The sequence below is a fragment of the Lithobates pipiens genome, unplaced genomic scaffold (assembly GCF_037356315.1).
Source record: "Lithobates pipiens isolate NorthernLeopardFrog02 unplaced genomic scaffold, aLitPip1_a1.2 Scaffold_22, whole genome shotgun sequence".
In the NCBI taxonomy this organism is placed as follows: domain Eukaryota; kingdom Metazoa; phylum Chordata; class Amphibia; order Anura; family Ranidae; genus Lithobates; species Lithobates pipiens.
The window spans coordinates 80206360-80233860 of NW_027507784.1; the positions used below are offsets into that span (position 1 = coordinate 80206360).

Below are 27501 nucleotides of genomic sequence, written 5' to 3' on the forward strand. Positions count from 1 at the left end.
GGAATACACAAACACAATAAGTGGAAATATAATTCCCCTTTAATATATTTAAAAGACAATGATTTTTTTCCACCAGGTAAAAGCACAATAGGAGGGAAATGGATAAAACAAGATAATATACAATTACGACACATAATTAAAGAGGGGAAATTGAAAACACTAGCAATGTTACAGAAAGAAAAAGATTGGATGGATTTAAACGAGTGGTGGTATCTGCAGCTTAGACATTTCGTTTTAAGACTACCACAACCGCTTAGAGATGGAGAAAATCTGACTGCTTTTGAGCGGATATGTGAGGGGAAACCCCCAAGGGCAGGCATCGCCCAGTTTTATAGGATCTTGAGACGGGAATGTGAAGCGGAGATACCAACATTTATAAAAAAATGGGAAGAAGAATTAGGACCACGGGGTGAAAACCAAAATGTAGAGAAAATATTGAAGATGGTACACAGATCCAGGGAAAATAGTAAGACGATAGAAACAAATTATAAAATTTTAGTAAGATGGTATAGGACCCCATATATAATGGCAAAGTACCAGGAGGGACAATCTGGGAAATGTTGGAGGAATTGTGGACAAACGGGAAGTTTGGCCCATATATGGTGGGACTGTCCCAAGATTAAAGAGTATTGGAGAGAAATAATAAGATATATAGAAGTAATAGCTAAAATACAGTTACCTGAGAACCCATGGGTATGCCTATTCCATGCAGTAGATACCCCAATTAAGGAGTATAGGAATTCCCTTACAAGCTCATTAATAAACGTGGCAAAAAGTCTGATTCCGAAAAAATGGAAAGAAATAGAAGCACCCAAAGTAAAGGAATGGCTAGGAAAAGTTGAGGAAATGTACAGCATTGAAGGGCTGGGAATGGAGGAAGAAAGAGAAAGAAAGAGATTCCATGTGAAATGGAAATACTGGAAAATCTTTAGACAATCTATGATCTTTAACGAGGTAATGGGTCGGTAGGGGTGGGGAGAGGGGTGGGAGGGAGATATTTTAGAAGAACTCGAGAAGTAAAGAAAGAAAACCAGGATAATGTGAAAAATTGAAAGACATGAATGTATATTGGTCCTATGGATTTTTTTTTTTAATACTTGATTATGTTTTGTACGCAACTTAAATGAAAAATTTAAATAAAGAATAAAAAAAAAAAAAAGACTACCACAACCAGTGGCGGAACTACCGCCATAGCGGCACATGCAGCCGCTATGGGGCCCGCAGCTGAGAGGGGCCCGTGGGAAGGATGAGGAATGCATACTGTGGAGGGGGGCATCACCTCCCGCATGTTCCCCCAGCCAGCGGAAGCGAGGAGAGGAAGAGGCAAGCTGTCTGTACGAGCAGAGAGCTGTAATAGCTTTCATTTGAATGTCCCGTGTTCCCGGGGCTCACCGTCACATAGCCCCACCTCTTGGCCCGGCGTCTTTGATAGACAGAACACCGGTCCAATGCGGGACATGTGACATCATCAAAGGCTGCAGGCCAAGAGGTGGGGCTATGTGACGGTGAGCCCCGGGAACACAGGACATTCAAATGAAAGCTATTACAGCTCTCTGCTTGTACAGACAGCTTGCCTCTTCCTCTCCTCGCTTCCCCTGGCTGGGGGACAGTGCGGGCGGTGCTCGCCCCCCCCCCCCCCACTGTGAGGCAGCCCCACACTTGCCCGCAGCCATTTGAGGGCTCCATACTGGACTGCACTCCACATCCTCCCCGGTAGTTCTGCCAGTGGCTCGCCTCTTCCTCTGCACAGGTGAGGCTGCAATTGTGACTGCACATTCATTCAGCATTTCTCTAGTTGTTCTAATTCTAACATTAGTCATTGGTTACATAAAGGAAAATTACAAATGCTGATCTTTTAATTTGTGTTATATGGTAATTTTTTGAATTTGAATTGGCAAAGGAAACTAATGTTTGAAAAAAAATTTATGTCTAAAGAACATGTAATGTACAGTGCATTTTTGCATGTAGGAATTTTCTTTACTACATATTTCAGATTTTTTTATTTTTTTTATTTTTTTTTATTTTTTACAGCTATAAAGTTAACAGTATTAGTGTTTGCATTTTTAACCACTTTCAGACCGGACCAATTTGCTGGTCAAAGACCAGACCACTTTTTGCGATTCGGCACTGCGTCGCTTTAACTGACAATTGCGCGGTCGTGCGACGTGGCTCCCAAACAAAATTGACGTCCTTTTTTTCCCACAAATAGAGCTTTCTTTTGGTGGTATTTGATCACCCCTGTGGTTTTTATTTTTTGCGCTATAAACAAAAATAGAGCGACAATTTTGAAAAAAACGCATTATTTTTTACTTTTTGTTATAATAAATATCCCCCAAAAATATATAAAAAAACATATATTTTTTTCCCTCAATTTAGGCCGATACGTATTCTTGTACATATTTTTGGTAAAAAAAAAATCGCAATAAGCGATTATTGATTGGTTTGCGCAAAAGTTATAGCGTTTACAAAATAGGGATAGTTTTATAGCATTTTTATTAATTTTTTATTATTTTTTTTTTTACTAGTAATGGCGGCGATCTGCGATTTTTATTGTGACTGCGACATTGTCGGGGACCCATCGGACATTTTTGACACATTTTTGGGACCATTGTCATTTATACAGTAATCACTGCTATATAAATGCAGTGATTCCTGTGTAAATGACACTGGCAGTAAAAAGGGTTAACCAGTGGGTGGCAGTGTAGGGGTTAAGTGTTCCTAGGGGTGTGTTACTAACTGTGGGGGGGTTGGGCTTTCATTTAGTGTACACTGATCTCTGCTCCAATCACATGGAGCAGAGATCAGCGTCACTAGTTGCTAGGCAGAATGGGAAAATGTTGTTTATACAGCATTTCCTCCATTCGGCCGCTCCGTGAGACGATCGCGGGGATGCCCGCGGCGATCGAGTCCGCGGGTCCCACGACCGGACTCACGGGGGTCCCGACCAGCGCGGTCAGCACGTCCTGAGTAAAGTCATTCAGGAGGGATCCAGGCCAGGTGTCGGTGAGTGGAAATCACAGTGGAAAGCTCTGGAAGAGACATGCCAGGAGTTGGATGTAGAGCCAGAGCCCCCCCACTGTGAGGCAGCCCCACACTTGCCAGCAGCCATTTGAGGGCTCCAGTATGCATTCCTCATCCTCCCCGGTAGTTCCGCCACTGGCTCGCCTCTCCCTCTGCACAGGTGAGTCTGCATTGTGCTCGGGTCACGCTGCATTGGGCACAGGTGAGGCTGTATTGGGCATGGGTCACGATGCATTGGGCATAGGGGAGGCTGCATTGGGCATAGGTGAGGCTGTATTGGGCACAGGCAGGCCACGCTGCATTGGGCACAGGTGAGACCACATTGGGCACAGGTGAGGCTGCATTGGGCACAGGCAGGTCACGCTACATTGGGCACAGGGGAGGGTGCTTTGGGCACATGCCACACTGCATTGGGCATAGGTAAGGCTGTATTGGGCACTGGACAGGCTGCATTGGGCACAAGTGGGCACAGGTGAGGCAGTATTGGGCATGGGCAGGCCACGCTGCATTGGGAACAGGCAGGCCACATTGGGTACAGGTGAGGATTATTGAAGCGCTAACACCAGCTGTTTGGAGTATCTTTATCTGTTGATTGTTAAACGTTCTGGAATATGTATATTGCTATTGTGGTGTAGGATCTGGGCCTGTTGTCCCTCCATCCCTTTTCTTTGCTTCCTTCCTTCTTTCCTCCTTCATCTCAGACTCGAACCACACCCCCTTTGAGCCACGCATTTTAAACCACGCCCACTATTTAATTTAAGCCCCGCCATTTTTTTGTGGCGGGGGGGCTGTTTGAAGGGGGGGCCCCATACAACATTTTGCTATGGGGCCCTGTGATTTCTAGTTACGCCCCTGACCACAACCGCTTAGAGATGGAGAAAATCTGACTGCTTTTGAGCGGATATGTGAGGGGAAACCCCCAAGGGCAGGCATCGCCCAGTTTTATAGGATCTTGAGACGGGAATGTGAAGCGGAGATACCAACATTTATAAAAAAATGGGAAGAAGAATTAGGACCACGGGGTGAAAACCAAAATGTAGAGAAAATATTGAAGATGGTACACAGATCCAGGGAAAATAGTAAGATGATAGAAATAAACTATAAGTCCTTAGTAAGGGTCCTTTCACACGGGGCGGATCAGTTCTGATCCGCCCCGTGGATATCCGTTTGCTCAGCGGGGATCACTCCGCCGATCCCCGCTGAGCAGGGAGATGACAGGTCTGTCTCTGCACACTGCGCAGGGACGGACCTGTCACAGCGCCGCTCTCCTCTATGGGAGATCGGATGACGACGGACCGCAGTGCCCGTCGTCATCCGATCCGATCCGCAGACGGATGGAAAAATAGCTTTTTCCTCCGTTACACTTTTTCGGATCGGAGCGGGTCGGATGTCAGCGGACATGTCACCGCTGACATCCGACGCTCCATAGACCTCTATGGAGCATCCGTTCAGGTCCGCCTGAAAAACTGACAGGCGGGCCTGAACGGGACATCAGTGTGAAAGAGGCCTAAGATGGTACAGTACACCAGATATAATGGCAAAGTATCAGGAGGGACAATCTGGGAAATGCTGGAGGAAGTGCGGACAAACGGGGAGTATGGCTCATATATGGTGGGATTGTCCCAGGATTAAAGAATTTTGGAGAGAAATAATAAGATACATCGAAGTAATAAATAAGACCCAGTTACCAGAAAATCCATGGTTATGTCTCTTCCATGCAATAGATACCCCAATTAAGGAGTATAGGAATTCCCTTACAAGCTCATTGATAAACACGGCAAAGAGCCTGATTCAGAGAAAATGGAAAGAAATAGAAGCACCCAAAGTAAGGGAGTGGCTAGGAAAAGTAGAGGAAATATATAGAATTGAAGGGCTTGGAATGGAGGAGGAGAGGGAAAGTAAGAGATTCTATGTGAAATGGGAGTACTGGAAAATCTTTAAACAATCTAGGATTTATAGCGAGGTAATGGGTCTGTAGGGGGGGGGGGAGATGTGTTGGAAGAAATGGAGAAGTAAAGGGAGAAAGCTAGGATAATGTGAAATATGAAGGGCATGAATGTATTTTGGATCCTATGTTTTCTTTTATTATTTGGTTCTGATTTGTATTTAATATAAGTGGAAAATTTAAATAAATAATAAAAAAATAAAATAAAATCTAGGGCGATCAAAGGGTTAACTGTGTGCCTAGCCAGTGTTTTTGTGCACACAGTATGCTGCCTTCATTAGGGGAAAAGACAGATTCTAGTCTCTGCTTTGCATACACAGGATGTCCCTCCCCTGTCAAAACTGAGATAAGCCTTGTTTACATATCTCAGTTCTATGAGGGTTATTTACTAAAGGAAAATCCACTTTGCACTGCAAGTGCACTTGGAAGTAAAGTCGCTGTAGATCCGAGGGGAGCATGCAAGGAAATTATAAAACAGCATTTTAGCTTGCATGATTGGATGATAAAATCAGCAGAGCTTCCCCTTAGATTTAGAGCGACTGCACTTCCAAGTGCACTTTCAGTGCAAAGTGGATTTGCCTTCTGTAAATAACCCCCTCTGTGTTTTACTAACGATCGGCGGGTGCTGGAGGACATCGAGCCCCTGGGACCCGCAGATCAGCTTCTGCTGTGACTTATTAGCTGGATTTCTACTCACGTTCTGCTCTTTGGACACTACAGGAAATGAGAGGAAATCTCTTTAATGTAAAGGAAATCTTCTTTTAGGCAACTACCACTGGAACACGTGTGGCCATGTAAAGGCATCCTCTCTCTTTCTTTTGCATTGACAACTCAAAAAAGTATTTTCCCTTACTTTGGGATTATTTTACTAAAGGCAAATAGACTGTGCACTTTGCAAGTGCAGCTGCTCCAGAGATTAGTAAATGAGCAGAAGCTCTGCTGACTTCCATCATCCAATCATGTGCAAGAAAAAAATGCTGATTGTCTTATTTTCCTTACATGTGATTGGGTATTCTTTGCAAAGTGAAGCTTTACCTAATTTATTAAGCTCTGGAGTAGACACACAGAGTGCAACTGCACTTTGCAAAGGTCACAGGCTATTTGCTTTTAGTGAATCAACCCCTAAGAGTCCCAGGGGCTGATTTACTAAAGACAAAAAGACTGTGCACTTTGCAAGTGCATCTAATCCAGAGTTTAGTAAATGAGGTAAAGCTTCACAGAATACCCAAACACATGCAACAAAAAAAGTCCCGAGCACACGCAGGTTCCTGAGTCCATTCGGCTCCCATCAGCGCTGGACGCCACCCACATGAGCCTATCCGGTCCAATCTCAGTTCCTGCCTCGCGGCTTTCATATCTGGACCAGGGCAACTCCGTTTGTCTATCAACAGGAGCAGTCACAAGCCCACCTATACACCACCAAGAGAGAGCGGAATGCCATCTGACCGCAGTCTCACCCGATCCCTGTCAGTACACCAGCTGGCTCTGTACACTAACATTTGAGATACGGCGCTTCAACTTACCGCTGCCTGCAGCCTCCCCCCCTCCGCACCGAGAATACAAGTCCAGGCCGCCTAAGGGGTCCTTTGTCCAGCCGAGTGCAGCAGGGAGCTTGCCCCCCCCACTGCCAGGCTCACTCCCCCCGTGGATGCCATCAGCTCCTTGTTGCTATTGGAACCCCACCGTAAGCTGTTTATAATACATTTATTCTTTCCATCATCCACATTATCATTGTATTGACTTTGGATTTTGCTTTCTTATGTGCATTAATTATTAAACCTGTTAAGCTTTTTCATGCTGCTTCCCAGAGACTCTTTTCTACCCCAAACCCATTGAGCGCTGATATCTTTGGTTTTGCTGTCACCCATATTCTTGGCGCCTGTACCCGAGAGCCGAGGGACAGATCGGCTTCGGGTGCCGACATCGCGGGCGCCCTGGACAGGTGAGTGTCCATATTTTAAAAATCAGCAGCTGCAGTACTTGTAGCTGCTGACTTAATAAAAAATAAAAAATTGGCGGAAATCCACTTTAAGCTCTGTAGCAGCTGCTCTTGCAGTCTGCACAGTCTATTTGCCTTTAGTAAATCAACCACCCCCCCAGTGGCAGTGGTTCCATTGACAAACATAGAGGGTAAATCTCCCGGGAACACAGACCACAAGAAAAAATAAAAAACAGGTATCATAACCCTTGACCACACTATCCAAGGCTAAACTTTTGCCATTGGTTAAACTTTGGTATAAAATGATACATGCGCTTTGAGGTCACCCTGTTGATCAGTAATGTTCTTTTTCCATTACCAGGCATTAGGTCCCCTGGTATTTCGGTGTATGTGGCAGGACACAACCTAATAAAGGCTCATGCTGAGGCCTGGCACTTGTACAATGACAAATACAGAGCCACACAGGGGGGACAAATCTCCCTCACCATCAACATTGACTGGGCCGAACCCATCAACGAATACAAGCAGGAAGATGTGGAAGCGGCACAGAGATTCTTGCTGGTACGTTGTACTGTATCTGTTTGAAAAATAAAGTGGTATTAAACCCAAAACCAGAAATTGTATATATTGCAGCTTTAAACAGAGCTCCACCCAAAAGGGGAAGCTCCACTTGTTTGCACCCTTCCCCCCTCCAATGCCACATTTGGTACTTTTTGGGGATGAGTGGGTACCTGGTTTTGACAGGTACCCACTCCTTCTTCCAGGTAAGATTGCCAATCGGCGATTTACAACATTTCCAACGGACCAGGCTGTCCTGCAGTTAGGCCGCATTCACATCTAATCGTTCCGGGAATGCAGGTGGAGACGTGCATTTATGACCGCATTTCCAGAAACATGCAAATAAAAAAAATGGCAAAATTCACAACACGCTTACTATGCCATTATTGCTTAAGCAGTCCTGCATTTTTTTGCACATGTATCGGGAGTCAAATCATGTTTGGCTCCATGCCAAAAAGAGGTAGATGAGCTACTTTGGCACATTTGTTGTGCATAGGGCAGCCCAGTCAACTGCAAGTGTAAACTAGGTTTTCCTGCTCCTTCTCACATTGCAAGCCTACAAGTTGCTTAATTCATCCCATTCTGTTTTATTATATATTCCGATCAGATACAGAGCACCCCCCCCCCCCCCCCCCCATCCTCCAGTACTGGATTTCACTGGGGCATCTCTCAGCTATAGTCACCTCTTTACACAGAACATTTTTATGATTTCTTCAGTCAGGCAATAAATAAATAATGTTATAGTAGACAACTGATCATCTAGTGGTGATTAGTAAAAGCCAATCAAAATATATGTTTTTTGTTTCTTCCGCCTGCTGTGCCTCAGCCTCATTCACATTGGTGTACTACAGTGTACACCCCTGCGAGGGCCATGTTTGCCCACATAGGGATGTACAGGTGTTCTGTGTATCCCAGTGCAGGCAGTCCCATTCATGTCAGTTGGGATGCAGCAAGGTGCATGGACACAGCCGCTGCTCCTAATCTGACAGCCATGTGGGTGCGAGTGCACAACCCCCAGCGCAGACAGTTTTGGCCTTATAGTAAGTCCAGTCCTGTGTCTATTGCATTATTTAGATAATAGATATTTATCACATAAATAATAGTTCTCTACTTTTTGCCTTAGTTTTTTGGTGGTTGGTTTGCATACCCAATATTCAAAACAGGGGATTACCCTGAAGTCATGAAGACCAATGTGCGGGAGAGGAGCCTTGCCTTTGGATTGCCAAAAAGTCGGTGAGCATTACATGTTACATGTCACCTGAATACAGTATGCATAGGATTACATGACACATGAGTCCAGTATGCAGAGAGACCTCTGTAAACTAATACAAAGATAAGAGTGTCGCTCAAAGCTCCAATGTTTTCAATCCAATGGTTCCCACATACGGATGGTTGCAGCTCCAAAGGGGCCTGTCCCACCCAAATTGATTGACAACAAGCAGAAGATAGGTGCGCACTCTGAAAGCTGCCCAATTCTAAGACTTTAAAGCAAGTTTTGGCTTTTCCTCTTCCCAGACCACGCCCCCTAACACGTTTCACCCACCCCTGGGCTTAGTCGTAGCAAGACATGACACATGAGCGCAGTATGCACAGGTACCTTTGTTACATGTCACATGACACAAGAGCACAGTAAGCATGGGCACCTTTGTTACATGTCATATAACTCATGAGTAAAGTATGTGAAGGGACCTTTGTTATATGACACATGAGTATAGTATGCACATAAACCATTGTTAAATGACGCATAACATTTGAGTACAGTCTGCACACATGTAACACATCAGCATGAAATGGCTGCTTCATAGTGCATATGTGCGCCACAGCCCCATTCATTCCTATTGGACAGCAGTATTCCAGGCCACCATTTGTGGCAGCAGGTTTTTACATAGGAATGAACTGGGACGTGACAATTTTTGGGATAAAAGCTATGTGGTTCTAAGCGGGGTAGCACAGCGCAGATCATTGATCAGGGATAAGGGACATATGAGACTAAAGCCGGGTACACCCTACAGTTGGCTGAGAGTGCTGATCGGGAGCCGGTTGGATGCTGGCTTGCAAATTTGACACACACACGGGCTGAATTTCGGATATTTTTTTTTTTAAACCGGAAAATGTCTCCTGACATTCTGCCCTTCTGTGCGGGGCTTTAGTGGAAAGCACTCAGAGTGCAAGAAGTTAATCATGGACAGCTGTACAAAGGTATACTGTAAGTGTCCTTTAACCAGTTGCCGACTGCCGCACGCCGATGTACGCCAGCAGAATGGCATGGGTAGGCATATTGGTGTACCTGTACGTCCATGCCTTCCCGCGGGAGAGGGGCCCAATCGCCCCCCCCCCCGGTGCCTGTGGCGGTCGGAATCCGTTCAGGAGCGATCCAAGATGAGGGGGTGGCCATTCATTCATGGCCACCCCCTCGCGATCGCTCCTGACGAATGAAATTCTTCCTCTGCATCACTTCCTCTCCTGTAATGTAAACACAGGCAGAGGAAGTGAAGTAATCTCTCCTCGTGTTGGTCTTTTTCGTTCTGGCACCGAGGAGAGAGGATCAGTGAGCTGCACCAACACACTACACATGCAGTAGAACACTGGCACACTTTTCAGCCCCCCCCCCCATCACCCCCTGAACCCCCAGTCACAGTGACACCAATTGCAGTTTATTTATTTTTTTGATTATTGCATTGGTGTCATTTGTGACTGCAATAACTGTTAGGGCAGTTAGGGTTAGCCCCTTTTAGGTCTAGGGTACCCCCTAACCCCCCCAATAAAGGTTTAACCCCGTGATCACCCCCCGTCACCATGTCACTAAGTTATCGTTTTTCTGATCGATGTATTAGTGTCACAGGTGACACTAGTTAGGCAGGTAGGTATTTAGGTTCGCCGCAGCTTTTTATAGCGTCAGGGACCCCCATATACTACTGCATAAAGGTTTTAACCCCCTGATTGCCCCCTAGTTAACCCTTTCACCAGTGATCACCATATAACTGTTACGGGTGACGCTGGTTAGTTTTTTTTTTTTTTATAGTTTCAGGGCACCCGCCATTTATTACCTAATAAAGGTTTAACCCCCTGATCACCCGGCGGGTGATATAAGTTAGGTTTTAGGGTCAGATAGGGTCTGCGTCGCCCCAGGCAGCATCAGGTTAGTGCCAGTACCGCTAACACCCACGCGCAAAGCATACACCTCCCTTAGTACTATAGTATCTGAACAGATCAATATCTGATCTGATCAGTGCTATACTAGCGTCCCCAGCAGTTTAGGTTTCCCAAAAACGCATTGTTAGTGGGATCAGCCCAGATACCTGCTAGCACCTGCGTTTAGCCCCTCTGCCCAGCCCAGCCCAGCCCACCCAAGTGCAGTATCGATCGATCACTGTCACTTACAAAGCACTAAACACATAACTGCAGCGTTCGCAGAGTCAGGCCTGATCCCTGCGATCGCTAACAGTTTTTTTGGTAGCGTTTTTTTTAACCTGTGAGTCTCACTTGTGTACCACTAAATTTAGACCCCAAAATGGCAAATCGAAAGGTACACTAGTGAAGAGGCCTACACGTTTCTGAGCATGACAGATAGTGAAGAGGAAGTCACTCATCTGTCAGATTCAGGCTCAGAATACGATCCTGTAGAGGACAGCGGCTCCATGACAGATAGCTCTGACGACGGAGATGTGGTCCCTGTTAAGGGCAGGCGTACCAGATCCCGAACTTCTTCTGTTGTTGATGTGCAAGATCGGCAGGTCCCTCATATGGAGCAGAGAAGTACTAGTGCCACTATTCCTTCTGGTGAACTGGCAAGCACCAGCGGCCTAGTACACCCTGGTCATACATCCAGCACTGCAGTACCAAGCCGGCGATGTGGCAAGCACAAGTAGTGCCCCGCTGCCACCAAGAAGAAGACAAAGACAGGCCCGTCGTGCCCATAGTGCCCTTCCTGCAGAATTCACCAATCCTGATTGGGTGACCACCACTTCTGCAGAACCCGTACTTCCCCCATTCACTTGGCAACCCGGCATTCCCATGGAAACAGATGATTTTACGCCACTTGATTTTTACTCACTGTTTTTCACCGAAGATCTCTATAGATCTATTGTGGACCAAAACAATTTGTACGCTGGTCAACACATCGCCACTATTCCCCAGTCCTCCCTTGCCAGACAAAAAAAATTCAGAATTTAAGATCTTTCTGGGCCTTTCCCTCAACATGGGCATAACCAAAAAGAGTGAGTTGCAGTCATATTGGTCCACTGACCCAATTCACCACATGCGCGTGTTCCCTGCTTCCATGGCCAGGGCACGATACGAGCAGATTTTGCGGTTCATGCACTTCAGCGACAATGAACTCTGTCGTCCTTGTGTAGACCCTGCATACGATCGGCTCTACAAAATTCGGCCACTCATAAACCACTTCAACCAACGTTATGCAGACTTCTTTACTCCCCATCAAGTTGTTTGCGTTGATGAGTCCCTGATTAAGTTTTCTGGCTGCTTGTTATTTAAACAGTACATTCCCAATACGGGGTCAAGGTCCAGATACGAGGTCAAGGTGTATAAGCTCTGTGACAGGGCCACAGGCTATACATGTAGTTTTATGGTTTATGAGGGCAAAGATAGTCACGTAGAGCCGGAGAACTGCCCTGACTACAAAGGAAGCGCTGGCAAGATTGTGTGGGACTTGGTGTCACCCTTATTCTGAAAGGGGTACCATTTGTATGTGGACAATTATTACACAAGCGTGCCACTGTTTAGTCATTTGTTTGATCATCAGATTGGAGCATGTGGCACTGCAACCTAATTGCCGGGGATTTCCCCAGCGGCTTGTAGATTCTCTTCTTAGGCTGGGGGAGAGAGCCTGCTTGCGGTGTAATAATTTGCTCGCTATGAAGTGGAGGGATAATAAGAATGTTTTCGTTCTTACCTCCCTTCATGCAGACACGACGGTCCAAATTCCTACGGCGACTGGTGTTGTGGAGAAACCCCTCTGTGTCCACAAATATAACCAAAATATGGGAGGGGTGGACCTCAATGACCAGTTGTTGGCGCCGTACCTAGTTGCTCGTAAGGCCAGACGCTGGTACAAAAAGGTGTCTGTTTATTTATTTCAATTGGCTATGCTGAACGCTCATGTGCTACACAGAGCTTCAGGATGGACTGGATCCTTCCTTAAATTCCAGGAAGATATCGTCAGAGTCCTTCTGTATCCAGACGGTGCTCCACCTCACCTTCCCCAACCAAATGCAGTAAGCCGGCTGCATGAGAGGCATTATCCTTATGTACTCCCACATACCCCTACCCAACAAACCCCCCAAAGAAAATGTCATGTCTGCAGAAAGTGCGGATATAGGCGTGACACCCGTCATTATTGTCCCCTCTGTCCTGACAATCCTGGTCTTTGCATTGGTGAATGTTTTGAACGCTACCATTCACTAGTTGAGTTTTAGAGTAGGGTACAGCATTGGACAGACTAGGCACACGCTTACAGGGCCTCCCAAGATGCCATCGCATTTTGAGAGACCCAAACCGCTGGAACCGTTACAACAGTTAGAACTGTTACAGTTACATAAAAAAGAATAAAATAAAAAAAGTAAAAAATAAAAACCCCCAAAAAATATGAAATAAAAAAAACAAATATAGTTGTCATTTTATTGTTCTCTCTCTCTCTATTCTCTCTCTATTGTTCTGCTCCTTTGTACTGTATTCTATTCTACAATGTTTTATTGTTACCCATTTTTTGTTTTCAGGTATGCCATTCAGCTGCAGCGCGGATTTATTTATCTTGACAGCAACAGCGTTTGCTCCCACGATACATAAAGCCATGACTCCAGTGCTGTCGGAGGTGATTTCACCACCACAGTTAAAAAAAAGAGCATATATGCCAAAGCATGGGGGCAGCAGGGGTGGAGGAGTGATTTGCTCCTAACTTTTGCGGGAGGATGCCCCCTATGCTTCGGCATATATATATATATTTTAGGCACAGGTTGCGTTAAATATGTCTTACTGTTATACTGTAATGTTACTTTGTTTTACCATCATTTGCTTAGCAGCTATGTCATTCGGCTGCAGCGTGGGATTTATTTATCTTGACAGCAACAGTGCTGTCGGAGGTGATTTCACCACCACAGTTAAAAAAAAGAGCATATATGCCAAAGCATGGGGGCAGCAGGGGTGGAGGAGTGATTTGCTCCTAACTTTTGCGGGAGGATGCCCCCTATGCTTCGGCATATATATATATATTTTAGGCACAGGTTGCGTTAAATATGTCTTACTGTTATACTGTAATGTTACTTTGTTTTACCATCATTTGCTTAGCAGCTATGTCATTCGGCTGCAGCGTGGGATTTATTTATCTTGACAGCAACAGCGTTTGCTCCCACCATACATAAAGCCATGACTCCAGCACTGTCGGAGGTGATTTCACCACCACAGTTAAAAAAGACCATATATGCCGAAGCATGGGACAGCAGGGGTGGAGGAGCGATTTGCTCCTACCTTTTGGGGCGGATGCCCCCATGCTTCGGCATATATAAATGGTGCATGTAAGCCCACCATTAGAAGTGGGTGGATGAAGGGAGGTATTCTAATGGTGAGCATACCCACCGATCAATATCTTTTTTTTCGTTCAGCCCACAGGCTGCATAAAAGAAAAATTACAATATATGCCCAACCAGTTCCAGCAACGTACTAGTATGTTGCTGGACTTTGAGTGCTTATACCAGAATGATGCCTGCAGGTTTAGGTATCGTCTTGGTATCATTCTTTTCAGCCAGCGGTCGGCTTTCATGTAAAAGCAATCCTAGCCACTAATTAGCCTCTAGACTGCTTTTATAAGCAGTGGGAGGGAATGTCGTCCCCCCCCCCCCCCCACCGTCTTCCATGGTTTTCTCAGGCTCTCCTGTCCCAGCAGGGAACCTGAGAATGCAGCCGGTGGTTCCGCCAGCTGACCATAGAGCTGATCAGAGACCAGAATGGCTCCAATCATTTCTATGGCCTAAGAAACCGGAAGCTACGAGCATTTCATGACTTAGATTTCATGGGATGTAAACAGCGCCATTGGGAAATTGGGAAAGCATTTTATCACACCGATCTTGGTGTGGTCAGATGCTTTGAGGGCAGAGGAGAGATCTAGGGTCTGATAGACCTTATTTTTTTCTAAAAAGAGTACCTGTCACTACCTATTGCAATCATAGGGGATATTTACATTCCCTGAGATAACAATAAAAATTATAAAAAAATATATAAATGAAAGGAACAGTTTAAAAATAAAATAAAAAAGCAAAATAAATAATTAAAAAACAAAAAAACACACCCCCTGTCCCCCCCTACTAAGGCGCAACGTCAAACGCAAGCGTTGGTCTGGCGTCATATGTAAACAGCAATTGCACCATGCATGTGAGGTATCACCGCGAAGGTCAGATCGAGGGTACTAATTTTAGCAGTAGACCTCCTCCGTAAAATCTATAAAGGCGTTTAAAGGCTTTTAAAAATGTAGTTTGTCGCCGGTGCACATTTTTGCACAATTTTAAAGCATGTCCTGTTTGGTATCCATGTACTCGGCCTAAGATCATCTTTTTTATTTCATCAAACATTTGGGCAATATAGTGATTTTTAGTGCATTAAAATTGATAAATAAAAAGTGTGTTTTTTCCCCAAACAATGCGTTTGAAAAATTGCTGCGCAAATACCGTGTGAAAAAAAATGAAACACTTTAATCTTTAGGGCCTTTGCTTTAAAAAAATACTTAATGTTTGGGGGTTCAAAGTAATTTTCTTGCAAAAAAAAATATTTTTTCATGTAAACAAAAAGTGTCAGAAAGGGCTTTGTCTTCAAGTGGTTAGAAGAGTGGGTGATGTGTGATATAAGCTTCTAAATGTTGTGCATAAAATGCCAGGACAGTTCAAACCCCCCCAAATGACCCCATTTTAGAAAGTAGACACCCCAAGCTATTTGCTGAGAGGCATGTCGAGTCCATGGAATATTTTTTATATTTTGGCACAAGTTGAGGAAAAAATACATTATTATTATTTTTTTTTTTTTGTTGTCATTAAATTATATATTGCTCAAACATGCCATGGTTATATGTGCAATTACACCCCAAAATACATTCTGTTGCTTCTCCTGAGTACGGGGAAACCACAAGTGTGAGACCTTTTGGGAGCCTAGCCATGTACGGTACCCCAAAATCCAAGCACCGTCTTCAGGCTTTCTAAGGGTGTAAATTTTTGATTTCATTCCTCACTGCCTATGACAGTTTCGGAGGCCATGGAATGCCCAGATAGCACAAATCCCCCCAAGTGACCCCATTTTGGAAAGTAGACACCCCAAGCTATTTGCTGAGAGGTATGGTGAGTATTTTGCAGACCTTTATTTTTGTCACAAAGTTTTGAAATTGAAAAAAAGAAAAAAAATATACATTTTTCTTTTTTTTCTTCATTTTCCAAAACAAATGAGAGCTGCAAAATACTCACCATGCCTCTCAGCAAATAGCTTGGGGTGTCTACTTTCCAAAATAGGGTCATTGGGAGGGGGGGGTTGTGCCATCTTGGCATTTTATGGGCTTCAAAACTGTGATAGGTAGTGAGGAGTGAAATCAAAAATGTACGCCCTTAGAAATCCTGAAGGTGGTGCTTGGTTTTCGGGGCCCTGTACGTGGCTAGGCTCCCAAAAAGTCCCACACATGTGATATCCCTGTACTCAGGAGAAGCAGCAAAATTTATTTTGGGGTATAATTCCACATATGCCCATGGAATGTGTGAGCAATATATCATTTAGTGACAACTTTGGGCAAAAAAAAAAGGTTTGTCATTTTCCCGCAACTTGTGGCAAAATATAAAATATTCCATGGACTCAACATGCCTCTCAGAAAATATCTTGGGGTGTCTACTTTCCAAAATGGGGTCATTTGGTGGGGGGGGATTGTGCCATCTTGGCATTTTATGGCCTTCAAAACTGTGATAGGTAGTGAGGAGTGAAATTAAAAATGTATGCCCTTAGAAATCCTGAAGGCGGTGCATGGCTTTCGGGGCCCCGTACGCGGCTAGGCTCGCAAAAAGTCGACCACATGTGGTATCCCCGTACTCAGGAGAATCAGTAGAATGTATTTTGGGGTACAATTCCACATATAACCATGGCATGTGTGAGCAATATATCATTTAGTGACAACTTTTTGTAAAAAAAAAAAAGTTTTTTTTGTCATTATTCAATCGCTTGGGGCAAAAAAATTAAATATTTAATGGGCTCAACATGCCTGTTATCAATTTCCTTAGGGGGTCTACTTTCCAAAATGGGGTAATTTGGAGGGGGTTTGTACTGCCCTGCCATTTTAGCACCTCAAGAAATTAGATAGGCAGTCATAAACTAAAAGCTCCGTCAATTCCAGAAAATGTACCTTAGTTTGTAGACGTGACAACTTTTGCGCAAACCATTAAATATACACTTATTGACTTTTTTTACCAGACATGTGGCTGAATACATTTTGGCCTAAATGTATGACTAAAATTGAGTTTATTGGATTTTTGTAATAACAAAAAATAGAAAATATAATTTTTTCTCAAAATTTTCGGTCTTTTTACGTTTATATTGCAAAAAATAAAAATCACAGAGTCAATCAACTACCTTTAAAAGAAAGCTCTATTTGTGGGAAAAAAAGGGCGCAAATTTTGTTTGGGTACAACATTGCATGACCGCGCAATTACCAGTTAAAGCAGCGCAGTGCCAAATTGTAAAAAGTCCTCTGGTCATTGACCAGCCAAATGGTCCAGGTCTTAAGTGGTTAATGTTTTGTTTTTGCTTTTTTACCACAGTTTGCCAGAGTTCACAGAAAGTGAGAAGAAAAGGATTAAAGGGACACACGATTTCTTTAGCCTTAATCACTACACTACATTCCTGGCGGCGCGAGCTGTCTATGATCTCGATTTTCAGGCTTACGAAGGAGACAGGTAAATCTCAAAACAGGGAGATTATTGTAGTCGTTGTTCCAACATTAATGAAATATATCTATCAAAAGGTGGAAAGAAAGCAAGTCTATCACTTGAAATGCAAACCAAGACACCTAGTGGCGCTAAACAAAATTTACACTGTTGAATAGCAGTGTGCTATATTACCCCACGTGAAAAAAATGTGCATAAAAAAATGGTCAGCAATACAATCAATATTGATGAAATAACAGTACAAATCAAACCAAAAAAAAAAAAAAAAAAAAGAAATATGCAATCAAACAAAATATTATATAAATTAAACAAATAATAATGCTGTGAATAAGTGACAAAGTGACAATATAAATAAAAAATGAACACAAGAACAAATAGTGCTCTAAAAAATGAGTGATTCCAAAGTGAATTAAATAGATCTTCAATCAAGGAAAATTGATGGAAAGCAGTAATCCTAATGGTGGCAATAGTTCAAAAAATTGGTAAATAAATAATCTGTAGCCAAGTGTCCATCAAGTGAAAAGCCTCCACCGCACCCTTGGTACTCGTGTCCCCCTTGTCTAAAAAACTCACCAGAGGTATTGCCCAGCACTCTCGTGTCAGGCAAAAGCGCTTATAGTGTATACAAATGATGATAAATTTCTCCAAGCCACTTCTTATGAGAACTTCACAGGCAAAGGATAGTCACTTATTATCTCAGAATTACCTCAAGGAGACAAAAGAAACTTCCCATAGTGCAATAATGTAAAGCAAGTTTAATAAACGTAAAAGTTTAAAATCACACTCACATGGGTTCAATTAAAAGCAGGCACTTCAAATAGACAATCCACTGGTCAATTCAAAGGTTCTCCCCTCATAAGCATTGGTGAGTATACTGGATGCAGGCTAGGTAGTGTCACATAGCACCGTCTCTATACAAGGTATCTGTGTGGTACCTGACAGCAGATATCTCAAATTGAAAGCAGCGCCAAATAGTGATGTTCAGCCCTTCAATCTGTATGTTCTCCTCCCTCCGCCTTCTATCAACTAGATTACTGTGTGTGCTGGTCACGGAAGGGGGGAAGTCCTGTTTAGCCACTCGCCATTATGAAGCTATATCATTGGCGTTTGCGCAGCTCATTATTGGCACCGGGGTGTATTATTATGGCGCGGGTGTAGTGGGCGGTCTTGTGAGGTGGGCGGTGTTGCGCGTGAGGACGGCGTCGCTGAGACCTGGCCAATTAGTTTACTTCATCTACGAGCGGCCCTGAATGTTCCGCGCATGCGCACTGAGCGTCGCGCGTGAGGACAGCGTCGCCGACACTTGGCCAATCAACATTCGGAATCCATAAGCGACCCTGAATGTTCCGCGCATGCGCGCCGAACGAATAAAAACACTTACTGGTATATGATGACCGGATAATGAGGTAGAAGGGGAGGTTAAATGTACCTTCTTTGCAATATGGGACTGTGTTTATCTGACTGGGATATTAGCAATGGGGGGCTAATGAGAGACCCTTGCCCACATAGAGATTGTTAGGTGTGGGTGGTGACATTTACGTTGATCCACCCATCTAGGGATTTCGTCGGCCAATTGAAAGACTTGGGGGGGGAGTGGTTACTTGGAGGGGGAGTGTTTGGTCACCTGTGGCTGCAAATAAAAGGGGGTTGTTATAGCTGGATAGCCAAACCCATGAGGAAGTCCATTGGACGAAACATGTCGGGGGCGTGGCTATACGGTGACCAGCACACACAGTAATCTAGTTGATAGAAGGCGGAGGGAGGAGAACATACAGATTGAAGGGCTGAACATCACTATTTGGCGCTGCTTTCAATTTGAGATATCTGCTGTCAGGTACCACACAGATACCTTGTATAGAGACGGTGCTATGTGACACTACCTAGCCTGCATCCAGTATACTCACCAATGCTTATGAGGGGAGAACCTTTGAATTGACCAGTGGATTGTCTATTTGAAGTGCCTGCTTTTAATTGAACCCATGTGAGTGTGATTTTAAACTTTTACGTTTATTAAACTTGCTTTACATTATTGCACTATGGGAAGTTTCTTTTGTCTCCTTGAGGTAATTCTGAGATAATAAGTGACTATCCTTTGCCTGTGAAGTTCTCATAAGAAGTGGCTTGGAGAAATTTATCATCATTTGTATACACTATAAGCGCTTTTGCCTGACACGAGAGTGCTGGGCAATACCTCTGGTGAGTTTTTTAGACAAGGGGGACACGAGCACCAAGGGTGCGGTGGAGGCTTTTCACTTGATGGACACTTGGCTACAGATTATTTATTTACCAATTTTTTGAACTATTGCCACCATTAGGATTACTGCTTTCCATCAATTTTCCTTGATTGAAGATCTATTATATTCACTTTGGAATCACTCATTTTTTAGAGCACTATTTGTTCTTGTGTTCATTTTTTATTTATATTGTCACTTTGTCACTTATTCACAGCATTATTATTTGTTTAATTTATATAATATTTTGTTTGATTGCATATTTCTTTTTTTTTTTTTTTTTTGGTTTGATTTGTACTGTTATTTCATCAATATTGATTGTATTGCTGACCATTTTTTTATGCACATTTTTTTCACGTGGGGTAATATAGCACACTGCTATTCAACAGTGTAAATTTTGTTTAGCGCCACTAGGTGTCTTGGTTTGCATTTCAAGTGATAGACTTGCTTTCTTTCCACCTTTTGATAGATATATTTAATTTTTTAAGTGGCAGCTGGAGGGAGGGAGTGTGGGAGCGCTGTGATGATACACCAATTGGCAGGTCTTTGAGAGTGTATCTTAAGTTGTTTATTAATGAAATATACACTGTGGATCGGACAGGCTGCCTGAGGCCGCGTACACACGCGCGGACTGTTTGCCCAACTTTGTCCGTCAAACAGTTTCGGCAAACAGTCCGCTCAAACTTAGCATGGACGGACATGGCCACACACGACGGACGAACAGTTTGCTGAAACCGTGCGCGATGACGTGAACGGCACGTACGACGGGACGAAAAATATGACGTCCTATACACTGCATTATAGCTTTCGGCGTGAAAATCCTTTCTGAGCATGCGCGCAACTTTGTTTGACGAACAAGCCTACACACGAGCGGACTGTTCGCTGAAACAAGGTTTCAGCGGACAGTTTTTCGGAAATTCCGAAAAACCTTGTCCGTCAAACTGTCCGCTGAAACTGTCCGCTGAAAGCCCACACACGAGCGGACTGTCCGCCCAAACACTGTTCAGCGGACAAAGTTGGGCGAACAGTCCGCCCGCGTGTACGCGGCCTGACACTTCTGCTCAGTAGAGGGCGTCCTGTTCTGCAACATATTTGACTATTGGTGGTGAATTGACCAGATGGTTGACCTGTGTTTGGATCGCCTCTGACTTTGCAGGTTGTTAGTATAAGCAGAGAATTAGCATTTCAAAACTCAAAGCAAACTAAAGGTCATTTTGAATAATAAATCTCAGTTAAAGTGGTAGTAAACCCGCTGAAGTTTTTTTTTTTTACCTGCAAAGGAAAAGGCATAATGAGCTAGTATGCACCGCATACTAGCTCATTATGAAAGCTCATTATGAAATACTTACCTTAGAACGAGGCCCGACATCTGGCCCGATCCACGCCGAGGGAGCCGACATGTTCCCTCGGCATGTCTTCCGGGTATTGCGGATCCGGAGCTGTGAGTGGCCGGAGCCACGATATTGTCACTCCCGTGCATGCGCGCGGGAGATTTCTTTCCGGCAGGGTCCGGCGTCTGCCGGACTTTCAGCAGAGAATCCCCTGTGCGCATGAGCCGCTGCAGTCAGCGGCGCATTGCAAGGGGAATATCTCCTAAACCGTACAGGTTTAGGAGATATTTTTTTACCTACAGGTAAGCCTTATTATAGGCTTACCTGTAGGTAAAAGTTAAAAAAATTACTATACAACCACTTTAAATCAAAATGTTCACATATATGACACTATGGGGTTGATTTACTAAAACTGGAGAGTGCAAAATCTGGTGCAGCCGTGCATAATGGCCAATCAGCTTCTAACATCAGCGTGTTTAACCACTTGGGATCCGCGCTATTGCAAAATGACGGCAATAGCGCGGACCCACATTTTCGGGACTACGTCTATTGACGTAGTCCCGGTTACGAGCGGCCTGCGCGCCCCCTGAGGGGCGCGCGCGGCGCGCTCTGTGATCGGCGAGTCCGTGAGACTCGCCTGATCACCGATCCGTGTAAGGGGTCGATCCCCGACCCCTTATCACGTGATCAGCTGTCAGCCAATGACAGCTGATCATGTGATAAAACGGAGCCGGTAATCGGCTAGTATTCCTCCTCGCGCTGACAGCGCGAGGAGAAAAAAAAAAAGCCGATCGCCGGCGGCCGTGTTCGGGACATCAGTCCCGATCACGGCCAGCAATTTAAACGGACACCTGCCCCCTGCCAGTGCCCACCTGCCACCCGCAGTGCCATCCTGAAATAAAGTAAGTGCCCCCCTGTCAGTGCCACCCAGCAGTGCCCATAGTGCCCACAGTGCCACCCAGCAGTGCCCACAGTGCCACCCAGCAGTGCCCACAGTGCCACCCAGCAGTGCCACCCACAGTGCCACCCAAAATCTGCCTCAAAGGTGCTGCACCCCAGTGCCGCCCATCAGTGCCCAGCAGTGCCGCCCATCAGTGCCCAGCAGTGCCGCCCATCAGTGCCCAGCAGTGCCACCTATCAGAGCCACCTATCAGTGCCACCTATCAGTGCCCATCAGTCCCATCTATCTGTGGTACCTATCAGTGCCCATCCGTGCCACCCATCCGTGCCACTTATCCGTGCCACCCATCCGTGCCATCTTATCTGTGCCCATCTTTGCCCATCAGTGCCGCCTTATCTGTGCCCATCGGTGCCGCCTTATCTGTGCCTATTAGTGCCGCCTTAACTATGCCTATCAGTGCCCACCAGTGCAGCCTATCAGTGCCCACCAATGCAGCCCATCAGTGCCCACCAATGCAGCCCATCAGTGCCCACCAATGCAGCCTATCAGTGCCGCCTAATCAGCGCACTTCAATGAAGGAGAAAAATGACCCGTTTGCAAAATTTTATAACAAACTATTAAAACATGATTTTTTTTTTTTGCATCTTTTTTTGTTTGTTTAGCAAAAAATAAAACTCCGAGCTGTAACTAAATACCACCAAAAGAAAGCTCTATTTGTGGGAAAAAAATGATAAAAATTTCATTTGGGTACAGTGTTGTATGACCGCGCAATTGTCACTCAAAGTGCATCAGCGCTGAAAGCTGAAAATTGGTCTGGGACTGAGGGGGGTTTAAGTGCCCAGTAAGCAAGTGGTTAATTAAACTTTGATAAAAAAAAAAAAAGCTGATTGATTTCTATGCAGAGCTGCACCAGAATTGGCTCTCACAGGTCGTAGCAAATCCACCCATATGGGAGAGATTTACTAAAACTGGTACACACAGAATCTGGTGCAGCTGTGCAGCCAATCTGCTGCCAACTTTACATTTTTACACTAAGCTTTGACAATAAAACCTGTTTGGTTTTTATATAGAACTGCTCCAAATTTTACACATTTCAGCTTTAGTAAATCTCCCCCTATGTGTGCTAATTAGAAATGATGGTGGTGGGCTTCTGTTCAAATCCAATGCTCCCACAGGGCACAATGCAAGTCACGTCATCAGTAAAATAAATACAACTGATCTAAGTAGGACTTCAGTTGGGAAAGCCAGTTATCAGACTGAAAAAAGGACACCATACTGGAAAATGTCTGATGTTGGCCAGTGGTGAAAAAAGCTGAATAATGCCCTGTACACACGGTCGGACATTCCGACCACAAAATCCATTGGATTTTTTCAGACGGATTTTGGGCGAAACTTGTCTTGCATACACACGGTCGCACAAAGTTGTTGGAAAATCCGATCGTTCTGAACGAGGTGACGTCAAACACGTATGTTGGGACTATAAACGGGCCAGTAGCCAACAGCTTTCGTCTCTTCGTTTATTCTGAGCATGCGTGGCACTTTGTCCATCGGAATTGTCTACACACGATCAGAATTTATGCGATCGGCTTTTGATGTCAGAAAATTTTAGATCCTGCTCTCAAACTTTGTGCGTCAGAAAATCAGACGGAAAAAGTCCAATGGAGCCCACACCCGGTCGGATTTTCCGAAAACATGATTCGATCGCACATTTTCCGTCGGAAAGTCCAACCGTGTGTACAGGGCATTTCAACGGCAGTTGGCTGTGTTTCCCAGTTACTTCATTTACTAGTCATATTTTTACAAAATGAGTATCAAATAAACAATAATAAAATGTAGAAGTGATCTTAAAATAAGTCTGTCCATATTTATTTAAAAAGTCTGTCCATATTTAATTATTATTTTTTTTTTTTTTGCGAAATCCTGAAGAATTATACCTCCAACTGGGTTTTTATATTTGTCATAGCTTCAAGCTGTGGCAATGAGATGTCTGTGCTTACATACCCACCCGTGCACACCAGATACAAGTTTAGAAAGGTGGTCCAACTGTTTTCTTTTTTTTTTACTTTTATAGTTTGGGGAACACAAGTGGGAGAATGGAAACACCTAAATGTGGGCTAGAGCAGATCCAGGGTGTAGCAGAGAAATCTCACAATTGGTGGCCTTAGGAAGCCAGTAGATGTAATTACGGCACTGTTGCATCTTTAATTTTGTCTTTGGATGGACCAGCCCTTTAAAATCATGCATATGAAAATCAGAAAGAATGAGCACGTCTCCCAAATTCCTCCGTTTAGCACTTGTTGACCAACTTTTGTCTAAACCCTTTCATTACACTTCTGGCTTTCAGGAGGCCTGGATGTGTATAAGATGGCGGTCTGTCCAACTAATAGATGTGTTTTATCATGACAGAGAACTCTACATATTGAGTGACCGCACCTGGCTTGGGTCAGGCAGCTCCTGGCTAAGGGTTAATCCTGTTGGCCTGCGAAGGATATTAAACTGGATAAAGGACGAATTCAACAACCCCCCCATCTATATAAGTGAGAATGGAATATCTGAACGTGGGACAAACTTGAAAGACGTATGGAGAGAACACTACTACAGATATTATATCAACGAGGCCATGAAAGGTACAGAACAGAAGTATTTCCTTATAACTGAGTATATCATTGAGAAATATATTAAAATGCATAAAAATACATAAAAAAAATACATAACCAGAGGCTACCATCAGGGAATAAATGTCGAAATGGTCAGTAGTAAAACTCCCATCTGTCTGAGGTGGGAAAGAAGGATACTTTTTAGCAGATATTGTTTAGGGGAAAGACATACATTATCCTTGTCATACATGCACCCCTTCATCCTCCAATCACCTTGATTATTTTAAGTGTATCTAAAGCCTGGAGACCAATGTCAATGAGAAGGATTATCAACCCTCCACAACAATTTTTTTCTGAAAAATGCCTGTGTGATTCACATGCAGTTCTGTGCAGTGCGATTTTAGCCCATTAATTTTGAATGAGCTGAAATCACATCAAACCAGAAGTAGTAGAAACTCACTGCAACTGGATCGTATGGTACTTCTGTACAATTGATCCAGTGCCGGCAAACACACCGCGTTTGCAACCTGCATGTCGGATATAATTTACTTAATATTGTCAAAGGCCGCAGATCACTACTGCAGTGCGTTTTGAATATTGTGTGGAAAACACACACAAAACACTGCACCGTATTCTGGTGTGAACAGGCCCTATAAGGATTTTGTTGTTAGTATAGAGAGTCCACTAGATGGAATATAATATATGCATTTTATGGGACATCTCATGGAGTACCCCTAAAATGTTTTAGCTCACACTTTATTGACAACAGTATGCTGGCTTTCAGCTGTCCATGGCCTTTTTAGGAGTTAGGAAAGTTTTTCCACTGGGGTCCCAAAAATGGGAAAGAGCGTAGCCAAAACGTCACTGAAAATGGAAGAACACCTTTTTGACGCAGTTAAGCTTTACATTTAGGTATTAAAGAATGCTTCCTATTGCTTGTTACAAAATAAAGTTAGTGGAGAAATGTTGGCCAAGCCTTATTGGTTAAATCTAGATTAGGAAAAACAAATCTGACATTTTAAAATCATTGTCTATGTTTTTTCCCACACAGCTGCCAATCTGGACGGGGTGGACCTGCGTGGGTACTCAGCTTGGAGTCTCATGGATAACTTTGAATGGGCTATGGGTTACTCAGAACGCTTTGGTTTGTACTATGTCAACTTCTCAGACCCGGCTCTGCCTCGCACTCCCAAGGATTCTGCCAAATTCTACAGATCCATTATTAGGTGTAATGGTTTCCCCAATCCCCGGAATATCTCTCATCCTTGTTTCCAACCAGAGAATTTGCCTGAAGGTGAGTCAAGGGGAGTTTTGTGTGACCTAACCAGATTGTTGTCATGTTAGGTCATAGTGACTAAAATAAGGAGACCTTGCTGCTTATGTTAAAGCAGTAGTAAACTGCGGCATAGTTAAAAAAAAAAAAAATACCTGTAAGGCAATTGCATAACGCATTATGAAATACTTTAGAACTAAGCCCTTGAGCGTCCCGCGCTGTCCCCTCTGAGAAAGCTGACATCTTCCCCCATTATTTCTTCAGGGTTTGCGGTCCCCAGGGCTGTGAGTGTCTGGAGCCGTGATAACGTCATGGTATACCAGAATTTCAGAGTGCATGTGCCGGTTACGTCACCGGCTGCATCCAGGGTGAATATCTCTTAAACTGTGCATGTTTAGGAAATATTCATTTTACCTACAGGTAAGCCTTTTTATAGGCTTACCTGTAGGTAAAAATCACAAAGCCGACATTACTACTGCTTTAACTGTCATTGAGAAATAGGTAGGACTTGTCTGTTGCTTGTACCTCCTTTTCTTATGTCTAATCACCACAAGACAAAGGGGGAGCTGTGATTTTTAGCAGTTGGAGGGACGCATTTTAGCACAAAGTATGTAGGTGAAGAACTGGTCCCGCCATACCACCAGTGAATCATGAAGAATTACACAAAAGTACTTTTTTCACCTCTACATTTATTTTATACTGATTTTTCAAAGTAACAAATACGCATAATTATTAACCTGGCTACAGTGATATGATTATGTGGAAACTCTGTTCCCCTGCCTCAGTAGAAAGCAGCTCCTCTCATATAGACCCAAAAGCAGAGGCGGCTCTCCAATTAGGCAAATTAGGCAATCGCCTTAGGCCTCGCGATCGCAGGGGCCTCGCCATAACCGAATTTGCCTGATATGTGTAAGCGGGTGCCATGGATCCCCATCCCGCTTGCTCTCGCTGCCGGCAAATGACAGGAGTGTCCGAGGAGATCTCCTTCACCTCCTGCTCAAGCTGCCACTAAAAGACTGGAGGGCTCTCTCTCTCTCTGCTTCCTGCCCATTCCCCTCCTTCCTCCTGTCAGTGTTGAGTAGAAGATCGCAGTGGTTGTGTCTGTGTGCAGAGAGAGAGCAGCTGCTGCGGGCTCTCCCCCCCCCCCCCCATCTCACCACCCTCCTCACTACTGTACTAGTGTTTCTTCCCCCTCCTTCTTATTGGACAGGGAGAAAAAACACTAAAATTAAGCTGAGAGGAGGATTGTGGGAAATGTAGTCCCGAGGGATGGACATTGCAACACTAAGGGAAGAAACTGCATCCCCCCAGCATGCCCAGCTGAAGAGGAGGGAGAGAAAAGCAGAAGCCCGGGAGAATTTTGGGGAAGTGCAGCCAGGACTCCATCAGAAAGAGAATCCCACTGCACTGCACCACCAGAGAGAAATCCACACAGCCTAGCACCATCCCTTCTGAAGAAAGGCATGAGGTTATTTCCAGAATACAGATCTGGGCACTACTCAGCGGAGTCGCTGCAGGCAACCCAGAATGAGCTAAATCCTGATCGGAGGAACCATTGTTGCTGCATCCCCGAGTCTGGTAAGAGGGCAAACTGATTTGGGGGGTGTCATTAAATTTGTATTGACACTCCCAGCAATTTGAATAGGGCAGTGTGAACTGCTGCTGGGAGACATGCGATGAGGGAACCCACAGTGGATTTGCAGGGTTCCCACTGCAGTGTGAACCAACACCAAGGCTCGGTTCACACTGGTTGCGATGCGAGAACCCTGCGAATCCACCGCGGGT

At 44.4% G+C, this 27501-nt stretch overlaps 1 protein-coding gene across 1 annotated transcript in view; it reads left to right on the forward strand.

Moving 5' to 3' along the window:
• The window catches only part of LOC143923854 (lactase/phlorizin hydrolase-like), a 97492-nt gene that overhangs the window by 58788 nt on the left and 11203 nt on the right, over positions 1-27501 (forward strand). Inside the window, exons 12-16 of the mRNA XM_077447776.1 lie at positions 7267-7466; positions 8587-8696; positions 17258-17392; positions 24253-24473; positions 25495-25737. Of these exons, the coding sequence (XP_077303902.1) occupies positions 7267-7466; positions 8587-8696; positions 17258-17392; positions 24253-24473; positions 25495-25737 (909 nt within the window). The remainder of the gene's footprint in view (positions 1-7266; positions 7467-8586; positions 8697-17257; positions 17393-24252; positions 24474-25494; positions 25738-27501) is intronic.